Raw genomic sequence first — 17,237 nt, 5'->3', positions numbered from 1 at the left:
TTCCGAAAAATACCGTTACCGGTGAATCCGATCGAAAATTTTCGAAATCGGTTTCCGGAATTCCGAAAAATTCCAAAACCGTTTTCATCCCTAGTGCAAAGGAACATCCTAATCTTTAACATAGTCACATCCACATGAATAATAACGAAATTGGATGAAATGAAATCACAACAAAAACCAACCCCAGGGCCTGAAAAATATTTCTCTCTGTCTCATCTCTTTTCCCTGCTTTGCCCAATTCCTAGTTGATTATCTCTCTTTATTATTATAGTTAATAAAAACATCCAGCTTTTAAACTATAATTCTTTTGGATTCCTCCTCGAGTGCCTTTCACCCGGACTTTGTGAATCCCCTCCACGCTGCTTCTGCATTCCTTCGTTCCTCTATTATTTCTCCACCCCTTTCCCCCCGTCTCTCTCTCCTCACCCCTCTCTCTCTAAAAGACTGAAAACAATAGAAAGGAACAAGGGGGGAAGAACACCAACCAAGCAGGACTTGGTTTTTGGGAACTCCATGGGCTGTGGAATTGTCCCCAGGAATCCCCTCTGGGTTTGACGAGATTCATACAGATACATATATTTAATTTTTTCCCCTTTCGTTTGCTCAAAAAATCAATTGTACAGGCGAAACTGCTTGTTTGTGCTTTGTTTCTTCCGTGTTTGTTTCCTTGGGATTTTCCTCTGGTCCGTTCTTCTTCACCTGTGGGGTGGGAGGAGCAGAGACAATCATGGGAAAGCAAGGACCCTGCCGTCATTGCGGAGTCACAAGTGAGCTCTTCTTCAATAAAGCTAGAGATATTTGTTCCAGTTGTTATTTATTTATTTTTATCTCTTTTTCGTTCCCTTTCCCCTTTGTTTCTCAGCAAGTAGTGCTTTTTTGGGGATGATTTCCCCCAATTATGCATCTGGGAAGTGGGACTCAGACGAAATCTTTGAAGTGCGTGGGACTCGGGTTCCTCATGTTTCCGTGTTCTTTGTGTCTTTGCTGATGGTTTGTTACTAGTCCGAATTCATTGAACTGCCTGTGAGTGTTCGAGAGAAGTCTGTGAACTGCCTGTGAGTGTTCGAGAGAAGTCCGTGGATATGGTTGTAAAATTCTCAACCTGAGAGAACAGATTATCACGGAACACATTTAGACCTTTTGACTACGGTGGATATACACTTCTTATATAACTTCTGCAGATAATGGGAGATTAGCTGCAGCTCAGACTCCTATTCTACAATAAGAAAATAACCATTTGCTTCTGCCAATCAGATAAAATCAGAATTCGAATGTACAGTTGAACTGAACATTGAGGCACTAAAGGCATTTATCTGAAACGTTTAGTCAGAATGTATGTAATTAGTTTCAGGATGCCTTCTGGATACATTCTTGCTAATGTGTATAGTTTATTACCTGTTTTCTATGTTCCCTACCATGGCATCATCTCCTACTACATGTAAATTGTGATATTGACTCTGAGCTTGTATGCCCGGCATATTTTTGTGCATCAGTTTTGATGGATGTCTCATGGCAAAATGCTGGAACAGGTACTCCGCTGTGGCGGAATGGGCCACCAGATAAGCCGGTGCTCTGCAATGCGTGTGGCTCGAGGTGGAGAACGAAGGGTTCATTGGCAAACTACACTCCAATGCATCGCAATGACAATATTGATGATGATGAACCCAGAGTTAGCAAGCTGAAGCCACCGACGTCAAAGTTGAAGTCACAGAAGAAAAAAACAAATCACATTATAATGGAGAATGGACCATTCTCTGGTCAGAATTTCCGAAAGATGGGGGATGTTGACCCAAGCTATCGGTCTAGTTCAGGATCTGCAGTATCATACTCTGAGAGTTGTGCCCCATATGGTGCTGCTGATGCAAGTGAAATGACTGGTCAGTGATCTCGATGCCTAATATGCGGTTTCTTAATAATATGGTCGGGTTTCCTCTCATTCTTTTTGATGCACATGTGATTGTATGCAATTCGATGAGTGATTGAATTATTAGTGTCAGAAGTGCATTCTTGGATGCTTCATGCTTGTCTTCAAAGTTATGCTCAATAAACTAAAATTTTATTTAGATGTCTATACTTTTATTCTACTGCTCTCCTTTTGGAGATCATATTAGTAGTAAGTCTGTAGTGTAGATCTGATTGTTCTCTGTTTTCCATGAACATAGTGATTCCACCCAAACTTTTTTCTTTTAGTATAAACTCCTGTTCTATCTTAGTCTATGTGAAAAATTCGTATTGGGTTTGATAAATCACTAGCTACTAGTGATGAAATCACTTACTATTATTATTATCATGAGCAAACAATAAAGGATTGCGATCTATTACATATTGGGTTCAGAATTCAGATGGCATGGATCCTAATATCTGGTCAAGATAATATTGCACTAAATAAATTGATACTTGATACATCATACACACTAATCGTATGCCTCCATTTACCACACCTCTGAAGTGATATTTAATCACATCAACCCCATGAAACACAATAAAGGTCTAATACCGATTCACAAGATTTGCCAGTAGTGTGTATACCTTAAATCACATCTCTGAAGTGATATCTAATCAAATTGAACCATGACACAAAATAAAGACCTAGTGGCTAATAACGATTCTCAACATTTACCATGCTTATCTAGAACTTAACTTATTTTCTTTGTTCTACTATGTAATTTGACTCTGATGTATTGCCAATTCAGGTTCAGCACAGTCACATGCTTGGGAGTCCCTAGTGCCATCAAGAAAGAGGAGCTGTGTCACCCGTCCGAAGCCTTCACCTGTTGAAAAGCTTGCAAAAGAGCTGAACTATATCATGCATGAAGAGAAGTTATATTACCTTTCAGAATCATCAGAGGAAGACCTACTATACCATAGTGAAACTCCTATCGGTTCCTTTGAAATAGGCTCTGGAAGTGTGCTTCTAAGACATCCAAACTCGAAATCACTGGAGGAAGAATCAAAAACAAGCTCAATTCCTGCAGATAATAAATCATATATTACAAGTGAATCCTATTCAGACTCTGCCTCATTTGTCGTTCACAGTGGAAACAAGGCAGCAATTAACTTAAATCTTCCAACTGCAAGGCCGAAGAAGTCGCCGCTGCATATGGAAGACAATGCTAGAAGGTACTATTACCTTTTATGTTCTTATTAGCATAGAAGTGGGTATTTGAGTATTGGTTTTATCCTCTATTCTCATTGAAAATTGGCTAAACAAGTTACTTAGGTAAGAAACGATTTAAGTTTTCTTTTTTGTTCTATATCTCTGTTTTGCAGGGATAAACTTCATTATGAGAATCAGCATGTCCTGGAGAGTGTTGATTCGCCTTTAGTTTCAGTAGATTTAGAGGTATCCTTCCTATACACACTATTTTTGTTCAGGTTGATGATCTGTAGATGTTCATTTGCACTGAACACCACTGGATATGTTTAATGTTTACATATTTTGGCTAATCATTGAAACTCAGCCTGTATGCTTCCCTCTCCTTCTTGAGCAGGATGTTATAAACTATACTAACTTCATGAAATATCTAACTAAAGAGGATCGACGTCAGTTGCTCAAATTTCTTCCTCCTGTGGACTCCTTAACACCTCCTGAAAGGTTTACTTATTCTTGCCTAAAGTTTCACTATTACAAACTGTGATCACTTTCTGCTAGTTCTCATTTGTGTCTTGTTCTTGCTGCAGCCTTAGAAGCATGTTCAGTTGTATCCAATTCTCTGATGCTATTGACAGCTACCAGATGCTGCTTCGAGAGGGAATTCTCGACCCATCCTTATGTGGTGATGAGGAATGGAAGAAAGTGAAGACGCTTGCCTTAACTAATTTAACAAAATGCAGTTGGCTGGAGTGCTATAAACAGAAAAAGGTATTACAATGGCTTTCTAGTACATTTACCTCACATTTGTTTTTCCCCTTCGACTTTATTGTCTTTTAAATTGATGTCTATGTGAACTTCCAAGCTTGCCTGTACACGGCTAATTAATTCTCTGTTCATGAAAAGGGAGCTAAAGAAACCGGGGGAGTGGGGGGCATCAGTGGACCGGAAGGCTTTACCAAGTCTACTATGAAACCACTCAAAAGACCCCGTGACACCCACTTTCAGAGTGACGCAGGTTAAATATTAGTTCCTCTGATCTTGATTTGCATCAAGTTTCTAGTTATGACATCCAAAAATGTCTTACATAGTATATTCATATTTCACTATCTCCTTATGTCAGTGACACAAAGAAGGGTTCTTATTTGCTTTGCTTGTAAACATGCAGAACTAGATGGTACCATGAGGAGTCCTCTAAGAGTTCTAAAATCCGGGGCTTTGGCTCTTCAGTTTGAAAGTTCATCTTTGCCAAAATCTGGCTATGCCACCGAAGATTCAACCTGCACTGGAGGAGCACCTAATCTATTCATGTTACCCCTAGAAAAGCTACCATTACTGGTCCCTTCTCAGTATGCCGTCTCTGATCAAGACTTGCTGCTGGAAATACCTCTCAACGCACGACACCCAGAGGCAGAACTTCTCTGTCAACCATCTCAGCTGATGAGCTCTATAACCAGCAGCTCCACCTCTATGGGTGGGGTTGCTGAAGGAGAAGGGTACCTGAAGCAACCATAGTCTTAGGTCACATCAGCAAGCAGCTTAGGAACAGCCAGTAGTTGCAGTTTACTTTAACCTCCTGGATCGTGTCGCCTCTCTGTGCCGATCACCAATGGGCCTTAAGTGTCCTTATTTACATAACAATGTGCTTCGTATGCCAACTTGGCGAATTGTCGGTTCAGCTAATATTTGTAGCATGCTTTTGGATCGGCTTTCTGCTGGTTTTCTGTAACATATGGCGCATGGAGAAAGCATTAACTTATCTCTGTATGGAAAAAAAATATCACCATATTGTAGGAAAATGAAAAAAGAGGATAATGGAGAGTTGTTTATGTGATATTGTTGTTTGCTATGGATGTTGAAGTGTTAGTTAGCTCACCTGTTTGTCCAGTTGATTCTTGAGCCAAGACAATGTGGATGATGACAGCATTGGTTGGAGATATGTGCAAGTGCAACTGGATGGCCTTAGGTCACTGGAGAATAGGTCACTGGAGAAGAGAGGGAGAAGAAACCTAAATCTAAGCTCTGAGTATAATGTTGGAAACCTAACTCTGGATGATGCATTAAATAATAGAAGTAATTAGGCATAGGCCCATTACATAGACAACACCCACATACAATACGCGGTACATCTAACACAGCCCATAACACAGTAGCTCTAACAATAGCTTATCCATGAAACAGTTGGCATAACCTAAGCTTATAACACAGTAGCTTAGTGTTATGGGCTAACTGTTTACATCTAACACAGCCCATAACACTAAGCCAACTGTTTACCGAATATTCGACGAGTTGTTATGTTAAGAGTCTTGGCAGGCATAATCTAAGCTAAAATCATAGGTACACAAGTGCAGCAGCAGGGAGGGAGGCCGATGACGACCATGGACATGTAGGTGAAACTACTGCCGCTGCCAGGGCAAGCAGAGTCATCTCCTAAGTGTGACGAACTAATTACATCCACATGTGAACGTATTGACAATTTTTTTGATCGGAAATACTGTAGCAATGTCCTACCATAATTTTATTTCATTGACAGATCAGATGATCACTTACTCACACAACTAGGGATAAAAACAGACGAAAAACCCATCTCCCGTTTTCGTATCCGCATTTTATCATTGGAAATGGGATCGGATCCGAAATAGTCAGGAATGGAAATGGGAGCGGGATAAACGGAATTGCGAAAACAAACGAAAACGGAAATACTAACGGAAACTCATAATTTAATATAAATAGAAATGGTATTGATGTTTGACTAGTGATTGTTTGGCAGGACAATAACTAAAACAAATAGATATAGAGAGGCAACATTCTATTGTTGTTCGGTTGCTAATAGTGTACATTTAGCTGCATTAAATGTTGTTTAAGACTTTAGACCACTTGTCTTTGAAAAGAATCGATGGTTACAATGGTCACTTGTGCTATAATTTGTCACCTAAAGACACGAGACTTTAGTTTATATACTAATGCATATTAGACTCGTCCATATTTATCAAACGGAATAAATACGGGTTCAATCCGGATAAAAACGGGATCCTGCAAAAATGGATGGAATAAACCCTCTCCTGTTTCCGTCTCGTTTCCATATTTTTCCGTAAATATGGAAACGGTCGGGTCAAATGTAGAAAACGGTACGGGTCGGGACAAGATTTTACCCATATGTTTTCGACCCTACACAACCATTTCTTGCTTGTTTCTTCTTTAACATTTTTTCATTCTGAAAGGATGAACATGCAGTGAATTTGGCCAGTGTAGGGTCGCGGCGGCCGTGTCCATCGGAGGAGAGGAGGAGGGAGGGGGAGCATTGGATCTAAGCTGACAGAGAGGAGCCGGGGCAGGGAGGCGGCGCCATGCTGCTAGCGAGGGAAGGGAGGACGCCCTCGTGAGTGAAGGATGAGCCTCCCGGGGGTGGGGGCGCGAAAGGTGGTGGGCGGAGAGCAGGGCAGTCGCTGACGGCGACTGTGGGTTGTGGCGACTGGTGGGGTGTTTGGAAGGAAACCCTAGCCCTTTGATACCAAATTGGACTTTGAACATTAATGTATTGCATAGAGAAGAGATTACAATATATATACTCAAGTAGGACCCTGTTGGAACTTGCCAATCCAGGGACAGCAAAATCCAATAAAAAGAAAAGGGAATGGTTTGATGCCTTTAAACATAAGGCGTTAGGGCAACAGTGTTTTTTCCTTCCGTCCCTTGTATTGGCACAGTGTGTGGGTATTTATAGGTAACTGAGGGACCGCCTGACCTTGTGAAGGACAATTAGACCCTCAGTTACCTAGTTTATCCCTGGAATATTCCTTCATAGGGGGTTACAGCGTGTCATTACAGCATACTTTATTACAGACGTGGCCCAACCCGCTCTGCTCACGTGGCAACCTGCGGGCGAGGCCTTACAACATGGGCCGGCTTGCACACGGGCCCCTTCTTGCATTGAGGGAGACAAAGCCTTCTAACCCCCGCGGCCTCGGTCATCCGGTCCCTGAAGTCTGTGATGGTCTTCGCCTCGGCTCGTCGGAGCGAAGGGGGGCGCTCGGGCCTTCGCATGGGCGACGCCAGCGGCCTGGCTGGCAGAGCCTGCTGACGGAGCCTTCGGTCTGTGGAACGTTGATGTGGAAATCCTCGAGCGAGGGGAACGTGTTCGTCTTCGCTCCAACAGACCCTAACCCTAATTAGTCAGTAGCTCAATAGTGGTATCGGTCCACACACATAGTCTAACAAAAGCAAAAGTATGTTTGGTATATGGACATGCTTACTGATATTGAACCCTGAAGCACGCCAAAGTAAGAAGAGATTAGCATATACCCTTCTCTAAATGTACTGTTGGAAGATAGTAGGTGCTAAAACATAAGTATTCTACAAATACGCCAGTTGTTGTTTACGGTAGTTTAGATAAGTGACTGCAAGCAAGCTGACAAATACTTATAAAGTGCATGCATTGGAAACACAGTTTTCAAGCAGCAAAGTTTGTTTTTCAAACAGAAGAGCTTCTTTAATTGAGCAAAAAAGGATCTGAGAGTATTGTGGCTTATAAAAACTTGCCTTATTACCAATGTAGCCCATAGCACCAACCCATATTGTTTTTTTTTTGAAACGAACCGTACAGAAGAGCTGCCGATTATATTAATAAACTAGAGGTTGTAGTTGATACTTGTAGACTTTGAATGTGCTGTTAGAGGCTTCTTCGTACCCATATTGTTGATAGGTACACTCCAACCCATATGTTTGCTTATTATCCTTACAAAGTATGGTCTTTTTCTTTTTGCTGCTGCATAGTTGATCTTAAAATTAGGAACTGAATTATCCTCAGCAAATGGACCAGAATCTCCGTTTGCTGACTGGAAAGACAGATATGATCTTAAAACTTTTCCTGAAGCAAACAACTTTGTGTTGTCTGGAAGACACTGGGCCAACATATCCAATGGTGGTTGAGGCCAAATCATTCCAAGACTCTGAATGACTGAGTGTTTTAGTTAGTAGCTTCTAGCATATCTTCTCTTCCAAATTAGATTCTTAAAACTTAGGTTATATGATCTGTCAAAAGTCTTCATTGAAGCGTCATCTTGTAAAATTGTTTCAGGTGCATCAATGGGATGTTCACATTTGTTACAATGAACGCCATCAAAATAATCGACCAAATCTTGTTCGTTCAATGGGTGCACCTCCCATCACTTTCACTATCAGACTCACTAATAACTTAATAAGTTCATCTTCCATAACAAAAGCATCATCACATGGCTTGAACCTTGATGGAGAAGGAGGATCACTATGACATTTATATTTGGGTTTATCTGCGCTGATCTTATTCAATGTTTCACGAGTAATATGCTCCCACATTGCAACAGGACGGTTATCTTCAGCCTGTGACCGCTGCGCCTGAGGCCGGTGAGCCTACAACTGAAGTATCTGAGTCCGTTGCGCTTGAGGTCGCCATGCCCGAGGCAAGCGAGGCCATGGCGGATGTGTCTAAGCCGCCGAGCCTGAGACTTCCTCACACACTTGCAATCGCTATCTTTCTGAATTAGGTGAGTTGACTTTACCCTTCATTGGAAATGCTGCTTGCTGGTCTACAGGGGCAACGTTGGTTTTGGAAGTAGATTGAGGCGTTACTGGACTGATGCCCATTGTACCGGGAAAAGATCATTCAGATATATTTACTAATCTACCTAAATCGCTCTTCTATTGGTTCATACTCAATTTCGTTGTCCGCACGCTGCAATTCTTAATTTCTTATATTACGTCTTTGAGACTATGATTGACACGGAGTTTACGAAAATAAACCAAGGAACTTCCAAAGAATAGATTTAGCTCTTGTAAAATTCAAAATATCCCAAAAATATAGAAATATACCGAATCATTCTAATCCATATCTAAGCATTTTTAGAAAAACTTTCCACTAACAAAAAACATGAGATGCAACAAACATGGTTGAAACATGCATTAATGTTGAATACATTTGTGCGAGTTGCAACTTATGTTTATTGTGGAGCTTCCAAAATGTGTTCAAACATCAAAGAGAATATTTTAGTATTTTTCTAGACATTTCCCATTTTATATGGATAAATCTAATTTTTGGAATCTTCTAGATTTGTTTTCACTAGTTTTACATATTTTATTGGGTTTGTCATTTTAAATATATCTCTATGATTTTTCTTATAGTTTTTTAGAAACCTAGAGACATTTTCCATGATTTAAAAAAATTATCAAAAGTACTTACTTGATATTTTCACTAAAATGACAAAACTACCTTCGAAACCACTTCAAAATAGGAAATAGAGGTGGAAGGTTTTGAGAGTTCGGATGGTAAAATTTCTAATTTTGAGTTTGACGAGGATGAAAGTCTGACTACGATTAAGGGAGATAAAATGTATTGTTTCCCCTAAAGATTTAACAGGCCGAAGCACGGCCCAAAGGAAACAGATCACGGTCCATCAATACAAATCCGCGCGGGAAGACGAAAAGGCAGACGGTCGTTGGTCCTAATCATGTGGATTCCCGCGCACGAATCCTAAAGCACTAGACCAACCCCTCGAACCCGTGCAGCTTTCGGTTCCCCTCCCTCGAGCAACGTAATCTATATGCATTACTATGTATATTCGTCATTTACAATCTTATCTAAAAGATTTTATCCTCTATTCTTTTTCCTCTTCAACAACGTTCTCTAAATCATGTCCTCTATACTCAAATATTTATATTAGAGATATTTTTATTTTTATTTTTCGTATATACGTATTTGTCATACTCTCAATTGTGTTGTACATATTTTAGTTTTGCTAAACTAGTTATTTAAAGTATTTAAATGGATAGAGCACCGTTTAGAGAAACTCTATATATAAATAATCCAGCAGCGTCCTCTAAATTTAGAGGACCATTTAGAGGACGCTGATCGAGAGTCTATCCTCTATATTTAGGGTAGAGGACCCTTTAGGGGCGCTTGCTGGAGTCAGCTTAAGTTATCCCCTTCAACCTTCATGAGATGCGGAAGCCGCCCTTCGTTCCCGCACGCTCGCTCACCATGCTACCCGACCTCGTCACATTCTCCTCCCCAGCACGTCCCTCTCCGCAACGGAGTACGTGTGGTGTGTAGTTTCAGCGGTGGTTGCGGACTTGCAGTGACTGTGAGATGCGCAGCCTCCTCCTCCTCCTCCTCGAGCACCCCGTCGTCGTCTGCATCGTAGGCTGCTGTTGCTGCCGGGCAGTTGGTGGCGAAGGTGCACTCCTACGGGACAGTAGGTTACGAGCGTCGGCCTCCACTGCGTTGGGACACTCTGTACCGGTGGATCATGTGGGTCACGGGCCTCACGGCGGGCGGCCCGTGGGCCGACACTGGGCCTAGGACGAGGGGAGCGTCGCCTCGACAAGTGGGAACTCTGTCGCATCGCTAAGGAGCTCCGAAAGTTCAGGAGGTTCAACCTCGTGCTCCAGGTAGTTATAAACTATTGCGATCCGCATGCGTGATTCCTCCCACCGACCTATCCCCCTTCGGTTACTGTTTGTTCGTGATTTATTTTTCCTTCAAACAATTTGACGGATCCCCCACCTACTCATTACTATATATTAGAGTGCGACGCAAAGGCGTTATTTCAGGGTGTCCACGTTAGCAAAAAAGATCTGGACCCTCCGATGTATAATCGACGATCATTATTACTATCAGGCGCGCAACGACGCTCTACCGGCCCCCTTCCCCAGCGACGCCCCATGCGCCTAATGCCAAGAGCCCCAAGACTTTGTGCCACCGCCGTCAACGCTAGATCCGCACCACAGAACAAGCGGAGGTCGTCGGCCTCCTCACCGGCGTCGACGTCCCGGAGGCTTCTGCCTCTCCCTTCATCGCCGCCGCTCACGACAACCGGTGGCACCTACTCGCCCATAGGCGGCTGAGGCAGGGACAGGCACGGGGCGATGTCCAACAACATCGTGAGCGAAGCGAAGAGGAGCATCGACAGCACCATTAGGGAGGACGCGAACATGGAGTCCAGTGAGGGGCGATAAGTGTCTGTTCTCGATCGGGACGGCTGAGACCAATGACGTCAGGCGTACGCTAGAAGATTGCATCGTGGGGAGGTTGCAGCCACGATCAATAGAAGGAGCGGAGGAGAGATGCAGAGCGACAGAGGCGCGCACGACGACAACTAACTATGAAGGCGACGAGGGGAGGGGAGGCATTGCCCTAAGGGCTCTGACCCCGAGTAGAAAGCTGACAGCCGTGTCGGGCCATTCCCCTTACTTTCTCGTCTCGTTACCGATTGAAGAATAGCCCGATAAATAACATATTTGTGAAATGAAACCAGTAAACATTATAGATATAGATGACCAAATTTAGAGGACATTGTTGTAGACTTGTAGATGATAAAAATATAGATGACGTAATATTTTAGAGCGAATTGTAAAGGACATAGAATATTACTTTAAAGGGTTAAATTTAGAGTACGTTGCTGAAGAGAGTCTTAAACCTACCACATTCTTGATTCTTGCTGCACCTTCTGATGGCCAAGCATAAGCGTTATAACCTTGACATTGGTTCTCATCAAATTTTCCATTACATGAACATGTTTTCGATTGGATGACAGAGCACAGAGATAGATTCCCTCTCTCGTCGAGTGACATGGCAATCCAGTTGGATCTGATTGCCAAAGTACGTGGTGTTTCACATGCTGAGAAATACTTTGATGAGCTCCCTGATGCCATGAAGGACAAGCAGACGTACGGTTCCCTTCTCAATTGTTACGGTGTTCAACGGTTCCCGCGAATGTCTCTCTCTTCCCTCCCCTTCCTTTAGGCCTTGTTTGGAAGTCCAATTCCGAGGGGGAAACTACGCATTTCACCGTGGCCACAACCCGCCGTGGAAATAGGCCCGGTGAAAATTTCCGGCCCATTTGGAACACGCTCACCCGGGGTAGTGCTTCCCCAACCCGACATGTCACCCGGGGAAACCCTTCCCGGACACCTAACTCTGGGCGCCTTTCCCCGCGAGCGAAGCGACGTCCACATCGCCATCCACAGCGCCGCCGCCGTTCGCTCTGCTCCGTCCACAGCGCCGCCGCTGTCTTCCACTGATGAGTATGGTTTTTGCCCTCCTCTCAGATTTGTTGAACGTCGCTCAGATTTGTTAAGCGCCGCCGCTCAGATTTCTTGAACGCCGCTCATATTTCTTGAACGCCGGTGCCGCGCTCGTGCTATAGAACCAGAAGAACTCCTGCTCTGTATGATCTGCTGCTCCTTCATAGCTGCATATTTATTTATTTCTTGAATGATCTGCATATTTCTTGAACGCTGCTCTGTACGATCTGCATATTTCTTGAACGCTGCTCTGTACGATCTGCTGCTCCTTCATAGCTTCATATGCTCTGTACGATCTGCATATTTCTTGAACGCTGCTCGTCGCTCGCGCTAATCATGGTACTGTTGTATCAGTAGTAAGGAAACAAATCTTGTACACACACAGCCCGATTGCTATCCACATCAACCCAGCCGGTTGCTAATCTTGGAGCTAAATGGGAGATGATGGGAGCGTGTGTGTCCAGGGCAGGACATGTACTAGTCTACTGTACCATGCTTCCTGTCCACTGTCCGATTGCAGAAGAGGGATGAGGGTGATTAATTAGTGATCAATTGTTTATGCTGATGCTAGTAATTTTGATTTTGATAATCAAAATTTGTTAATCATTGTTTCTTTCATTGTTAAATTATTGTTTGTGTTGATCATTGTTTGTGTTAATCATTGTTTGTGCTGATGCTAGTAATTTTGATTTTGATAATTTTATATTTCTTTCAAGTAATAATTGTAACTTTAGTTTGTTCTAATTTATGTAAGTATAAACCATTTTTCTGTGGCATATTGATTCTGCTCGTTAAATTATACAAGTGTATGATGTTTACCTGCATAGCCTTGTTCAAAATCTTTGCGAGAGCATTCGTTATTGTCTCGAACAGATATGCTTATCATGCTTTTTCCTATTATTATGTGTTGCTTATGTAGTTTCTCGATTTCTCTAGATATGGGTTCTTGGGAAGAGCTAGCTAGGCAGTTTTTGTTGGAGGAAGAAGAAGACGATGAGGAGTTTTTCTTTATTCTTCTCCCTGCTATACTTCCATTCCTCTCTGAAGAGAAAAGATCTATCCATACCTCCTCTCTCTCTCTGGTGCCCAGAAGGTTAAGGAGATTCTTGAAGGGCATGAGAGTTGGTGCAAGTCCGAGTTTCGAATGGAGCCAGAAATATTTAGAGCCACATCAGATTTCCTTAGAAGAGAGGGTTTGTTACGTGACACACGAGGAGTTAAAGTCGAAGAGCAGCTTGGGATGTTCATGTATATGATCTCCCACAATGCCAGTAACCAAATGCTTCAAAAGGCTTTCCAACACAGTGGAGAGACTATCCATCGAAAAATATCAGAAGTTTTCGATATAGTTCCCACTCTAACTCAGCGGTTCGTGAAGCTTCCCAATTCTATCCAGACACATCCAAAAATTATAACAGATTCTAGGTTCATGCCCTTTTTCAGGTGACCTATCAATAGTAAACATGATTTCCTTAGTTTTTCCCTTTAACATGCCCTAAACTTCCTCTCCTTTTATACAGAATTGCATTGGAGCAATTGACAGAACCCATGTACCTATCACCATTGCAGAAGATAAGGCTCCTCCTTACCGAAATAGGAAAGGGTCACTTTCACAAAATGTGATGTTGGCATGTGACTTCGATCTGAATTTTGTATTTATTTCATGTGGGTGGGAAGGCTCAGCCTTAGATGAAGGGGTCCTTCGATCCGCTATCAGTAAAGGGTTCAGTGTGCCAGAAGGAAAATTTTATCTTGTGGATGGTGGGTATGCAAATACATCATCCTTTATTGCCCCATACCGAGGAGTTAGGTATCACCTCAGCGAGTTTAGAAGGCGCCGTTCATCACAAGCTAGTTATGTGAACTACAAAGAGCTATTCAACCATCGTCATGCCATTCTTCGCAACCACATTGAAAGAGCCATTGGTGTTCTGAAGAAAAGGTTTCCAATTCTCAAAGTAGGCACATTTCATCCTATCCAAAATCAAATCAAGATAGCGGCGGCAGCTGTTGATTTTCACAACATAATTAGAGGGCAAAACGGTGATGAAGGTTGGCTTAACCACCAACCAGATCATATATCTCCAAGCCAGTATGTTGAAGTCCCAGAGGGAGACAACAACTACCCCAATGATATGGACTCAAGTGATGGAAGCAACCTGAGAGATCAGATTGCTCTCCAAATGTGGGTTGCCTACAATAGTTAGTTTAGGATCTCTTATATTTATTATATAGGAGGACATATCCTGTGCAATCACTCATTTTGGTGCAAGCGTGCAATCAAACTATCCAGAGCATCCAATCTAGATCCAACGGTTTCATATGGAAGGGGTTAAAAGTAAAATAGGTACTATGTTTTAGGTGGAAGGGGTTAAATATAAAATAACAGTCATCATTAGATCTAGATTAGATGCACCAAACCGCTTGATTGCACGCTTGCACCAATATAAGTGATTGCACAGGATATTTTCCCATTATATAGTAATAAAGACTTATGTTTTATTATGTAGTAGTAAAGCCTTATGTTTTATTATGTAGTAGTAAAGCCTTATATTTACTATGTTTTGTTGGGAAATATAGCCATGGCAAAGAATGTTTCTAGGGCAGCTTGGAACACTGTGTATGAGAAAGGTCTGGTTGATGTGTTCCTTGAACATAAGGACAACCCAAAGTTCAAAAGTCAAAATGGTTGGACTGCTGAGGGATGGAACAGTATCACAAACAAGTTCAATGAGAGGTATCCTCTTGCCCATTACTCCAAACAACAAATGCAAGACAAAGATAAGGAGCTTAAATCTCATTACAAGGCAGTAAGAGATTCAAGGAAAGAAAGTGGGGTGGGTTGGAATGATTCCCTATGTATGATAGTGGCTGAGCCAGAACTTTGGGAAAAGCTCATCCTTGTAAGTCATTTCCTCAATATTTAATATGTTTTCTTAATATTGCACATGTAAGCTCATTTGTGATTTCATCTTGCACATATAGGCTCACCCAAAGGTAGCGAAGTACCAAAAGAAGCCATTTCCATTGTACTACACTTTGGAAGGCCTGCACGAAGGTATTTTTACTCATAACTTCTATCTTTTTAGTACTTATCAGAAGGCATTTTTAGTAATCTTCTCTCTTTTTAGGTAGTGTGGCTACAGGAGATTTGAATTTCACATCCACTCAGCAAATGCCACCACCTTCTTTCATTCTTGTTCGTCCTCTTACTACCCCTCCTGGTGGCCCTCTTGCTGCCCCTCCTGGTGGTCCTCTTACTACAGCTTCCGCTTCTGCTACTGCTCATTCGAACAGGAGTACCTCTGAACAAAGCCACTCTCCCTTGCACCCCCACACAAACCCATTCTCCATGGAATGGCAAGAAATATCAAATGAAGCTCAATCAAGACATGTAGAAGGTGGAAATGGGAGAAAGCGCAAGCAAAGCCAAATTGGAGCAGCCATTGAAAGTTTTGTGGATTTTAAGAGGAGTGCCACATCCAAAATGCTCGAAGGTATTGAAGAAGTGTCTATGGAAAAGTGTCTAGACAAGTTGGATAGAATTGATGGGTTCACTGATGAGGATAGATCATATGCTATGGAGGTCTTTGAATCTGCGATAAACAGAGAGGTGTTTATGAAGTCAAAAAACCATAATGCTAGATTACTTTGGTTGAAGAGGAAAATTAAGTAAGTTCTAATTCTTAGTTTCTATGCAATTGGAGTTTGTTTATATGATTATTGCTGGTTATTTTTCTCCACAGTGCTTGTAGAGCGCTCGCTACTATCATGTGATGTGAGGTGAATGTGGTGATGAAGAGATGGGCTTACAGGTATTCACTGTATTACAAACTGGTTATTTTGTCTTGTTTTTTTTAATAAAATAAAATAAAATATGGTCTGAAGTCTGAACTTGCTGATTGGAGTATGCAATTGGAGTCTGAACTTGCTGGTTATAAGAGATGGGCTTACAGTGCTTCTAGGCGTCTAGCTAAGGAAGCTTAATGCTTGGTTGTTACATAATTGAAGTATGAAGTACTCCAATCTGTTTAATAACTGAAATTTCAATCCAGTTTACATGCGTTGGAATTGCTATTGATTCTAGTATGTTTTACTAGTAAGGATACAGTATTTCTGATTCAGCTTTCATCAGTGGAACTCCTAGTTTGCATTAAGCTATTGATTGTAGTGCATTAGGGGGCCTTTGCCATTTTTCTGCTTTTTTAGGGTTACTCTGAGCACTTACTAAAGCAGAACATATGATATTTTAGTTCATTGGAAATGTGAGAGAAATGTAGTCATATGCTCTGCTTCCATACTTCCAGAACTTTGTTATCATGTTGAATCTTCCACTGTGACTTGTGATTGAGGCTTAAGCTTAACTCCATATAAGTATAACTCACTAGATGCTTAAGTTAGTAGAGAGCCAGTGCATTATTAACAGCTTATCTGACCTTTGGTTTAACATATACCAAGAATTTGCAATTGTGTATATATATATATATATATATATATAATATGCTTTTGTATTTCACATTTACTTCACATCTAGTCTTTGTAAGATAATGTTCATTGTGTATATACTAAATTGATTCATTTCAGCTACTAACTCCTACTGCTATATATTGTTTAATCACACTTCTATGCTATGCTACTAGCATTGAACTATATAATTGTGTAACCATATAAACTAAAATGTGTGTCAATTGGTGTTACTTGCAGTGTGTTAAGTGGAAGCAACACATGAAGCGGACATGGAGAAGGAAGCTGGCATGACACTAAAACGCATAAAGTTGACATGTGACGTTCATGTTTTAGATGTCTTATTCTACTGCTTAACTTCCTAATACTCCATTTTTATACTATATTGTCTATATGTACGTGTGAATGGAGATGATGATATTATGTGATGTGATGATGGATGGATTTGCTTCGTTGAATATTAGATAATATTATGTGATGATGATATTAAACGGGCATTGCAGTATTGATACATGCTTCATATTTCTGGATTTTTAGTGATGTTTTATTGTTTATGAGTTTTCTAAATATTCCTTTTTTTGTTTGATTTTTTCTAAATTTTTGATGTATTTTTTGCTCAAGAGGG

At 41.5% G+C, this 17,237-nt stretch overlaps 2 protein-coding genes across 2 annotated transcripts; both read left to right on the top strand.

Moving 5' to 3' along the window:
- Positions 1-264: 264 nt before the first annotated feature.
- Positions 265-4,925, top strand: LOC103641907 (GATA transcription factor 26). The gene is made up of 8 exons (XM_008665218.4): positions 265-767; positions 1,530-1,877; positions 2,694-3,120; positions 3,271-3,343; positions 3,492-3,595; positions 3,682-3,862; positions 3,998-4,109; positions 4,260-4,925. Exons 1-8 carry the CDS (start codon positions 728-730, stop codon positions 4,604-4,606), a joined length of 1,632 nt encoding a protein of 543 aa, XP_008663440.1. The 5' UTR covers positions 265-727; the 3' UTR covers positions 4,607-4,925.
- A 9,780-nt stretch (positions 4,926-14,705) lies between these two features.
- On the top strand, positions 14,706-16,960 carry LOC103642855 (uncharacterized). Its single transcript, XM_008666030.2, has 4 exons — positions 14,706-15,051; positions 15,134-15,206; positions 15,280-15,820; positions 16,853-16,960. The coding sequence occupies exons 1-4, from the start codon at positions 14,731-14,733 to the stop codon at positions 16,875-16,877; spliced, it is 960 nt and encodes a 319-aa protein (XP_008664252.2). The 5' UTR covers positions 14,706-14,730; the 3' UTR covers positions 16,878-16,960.
- The last annotated feature ends 277 nt before the right edge of the window (positions 16,961-17,237 follow it).

The sequence above is a fragment of the Zea mays genome, chromosome 10, assembly GCF_902167145.1.
Source record: "Zea mays cultivar B73 chromosome 10, Zm-B73-REFERENCE-NAM-5.0, whole genome shotgun sequence".
NCBI lineage: Eukaryota > Viridiplantae > Streptophyta > Magnoliopsida > Poales > Poaceae > Zea > Zea mays.
Note: the sequence above shows the minus strand (reverse complement) of the source record. Positions and strands in the feature narration are given on the sequence as shown.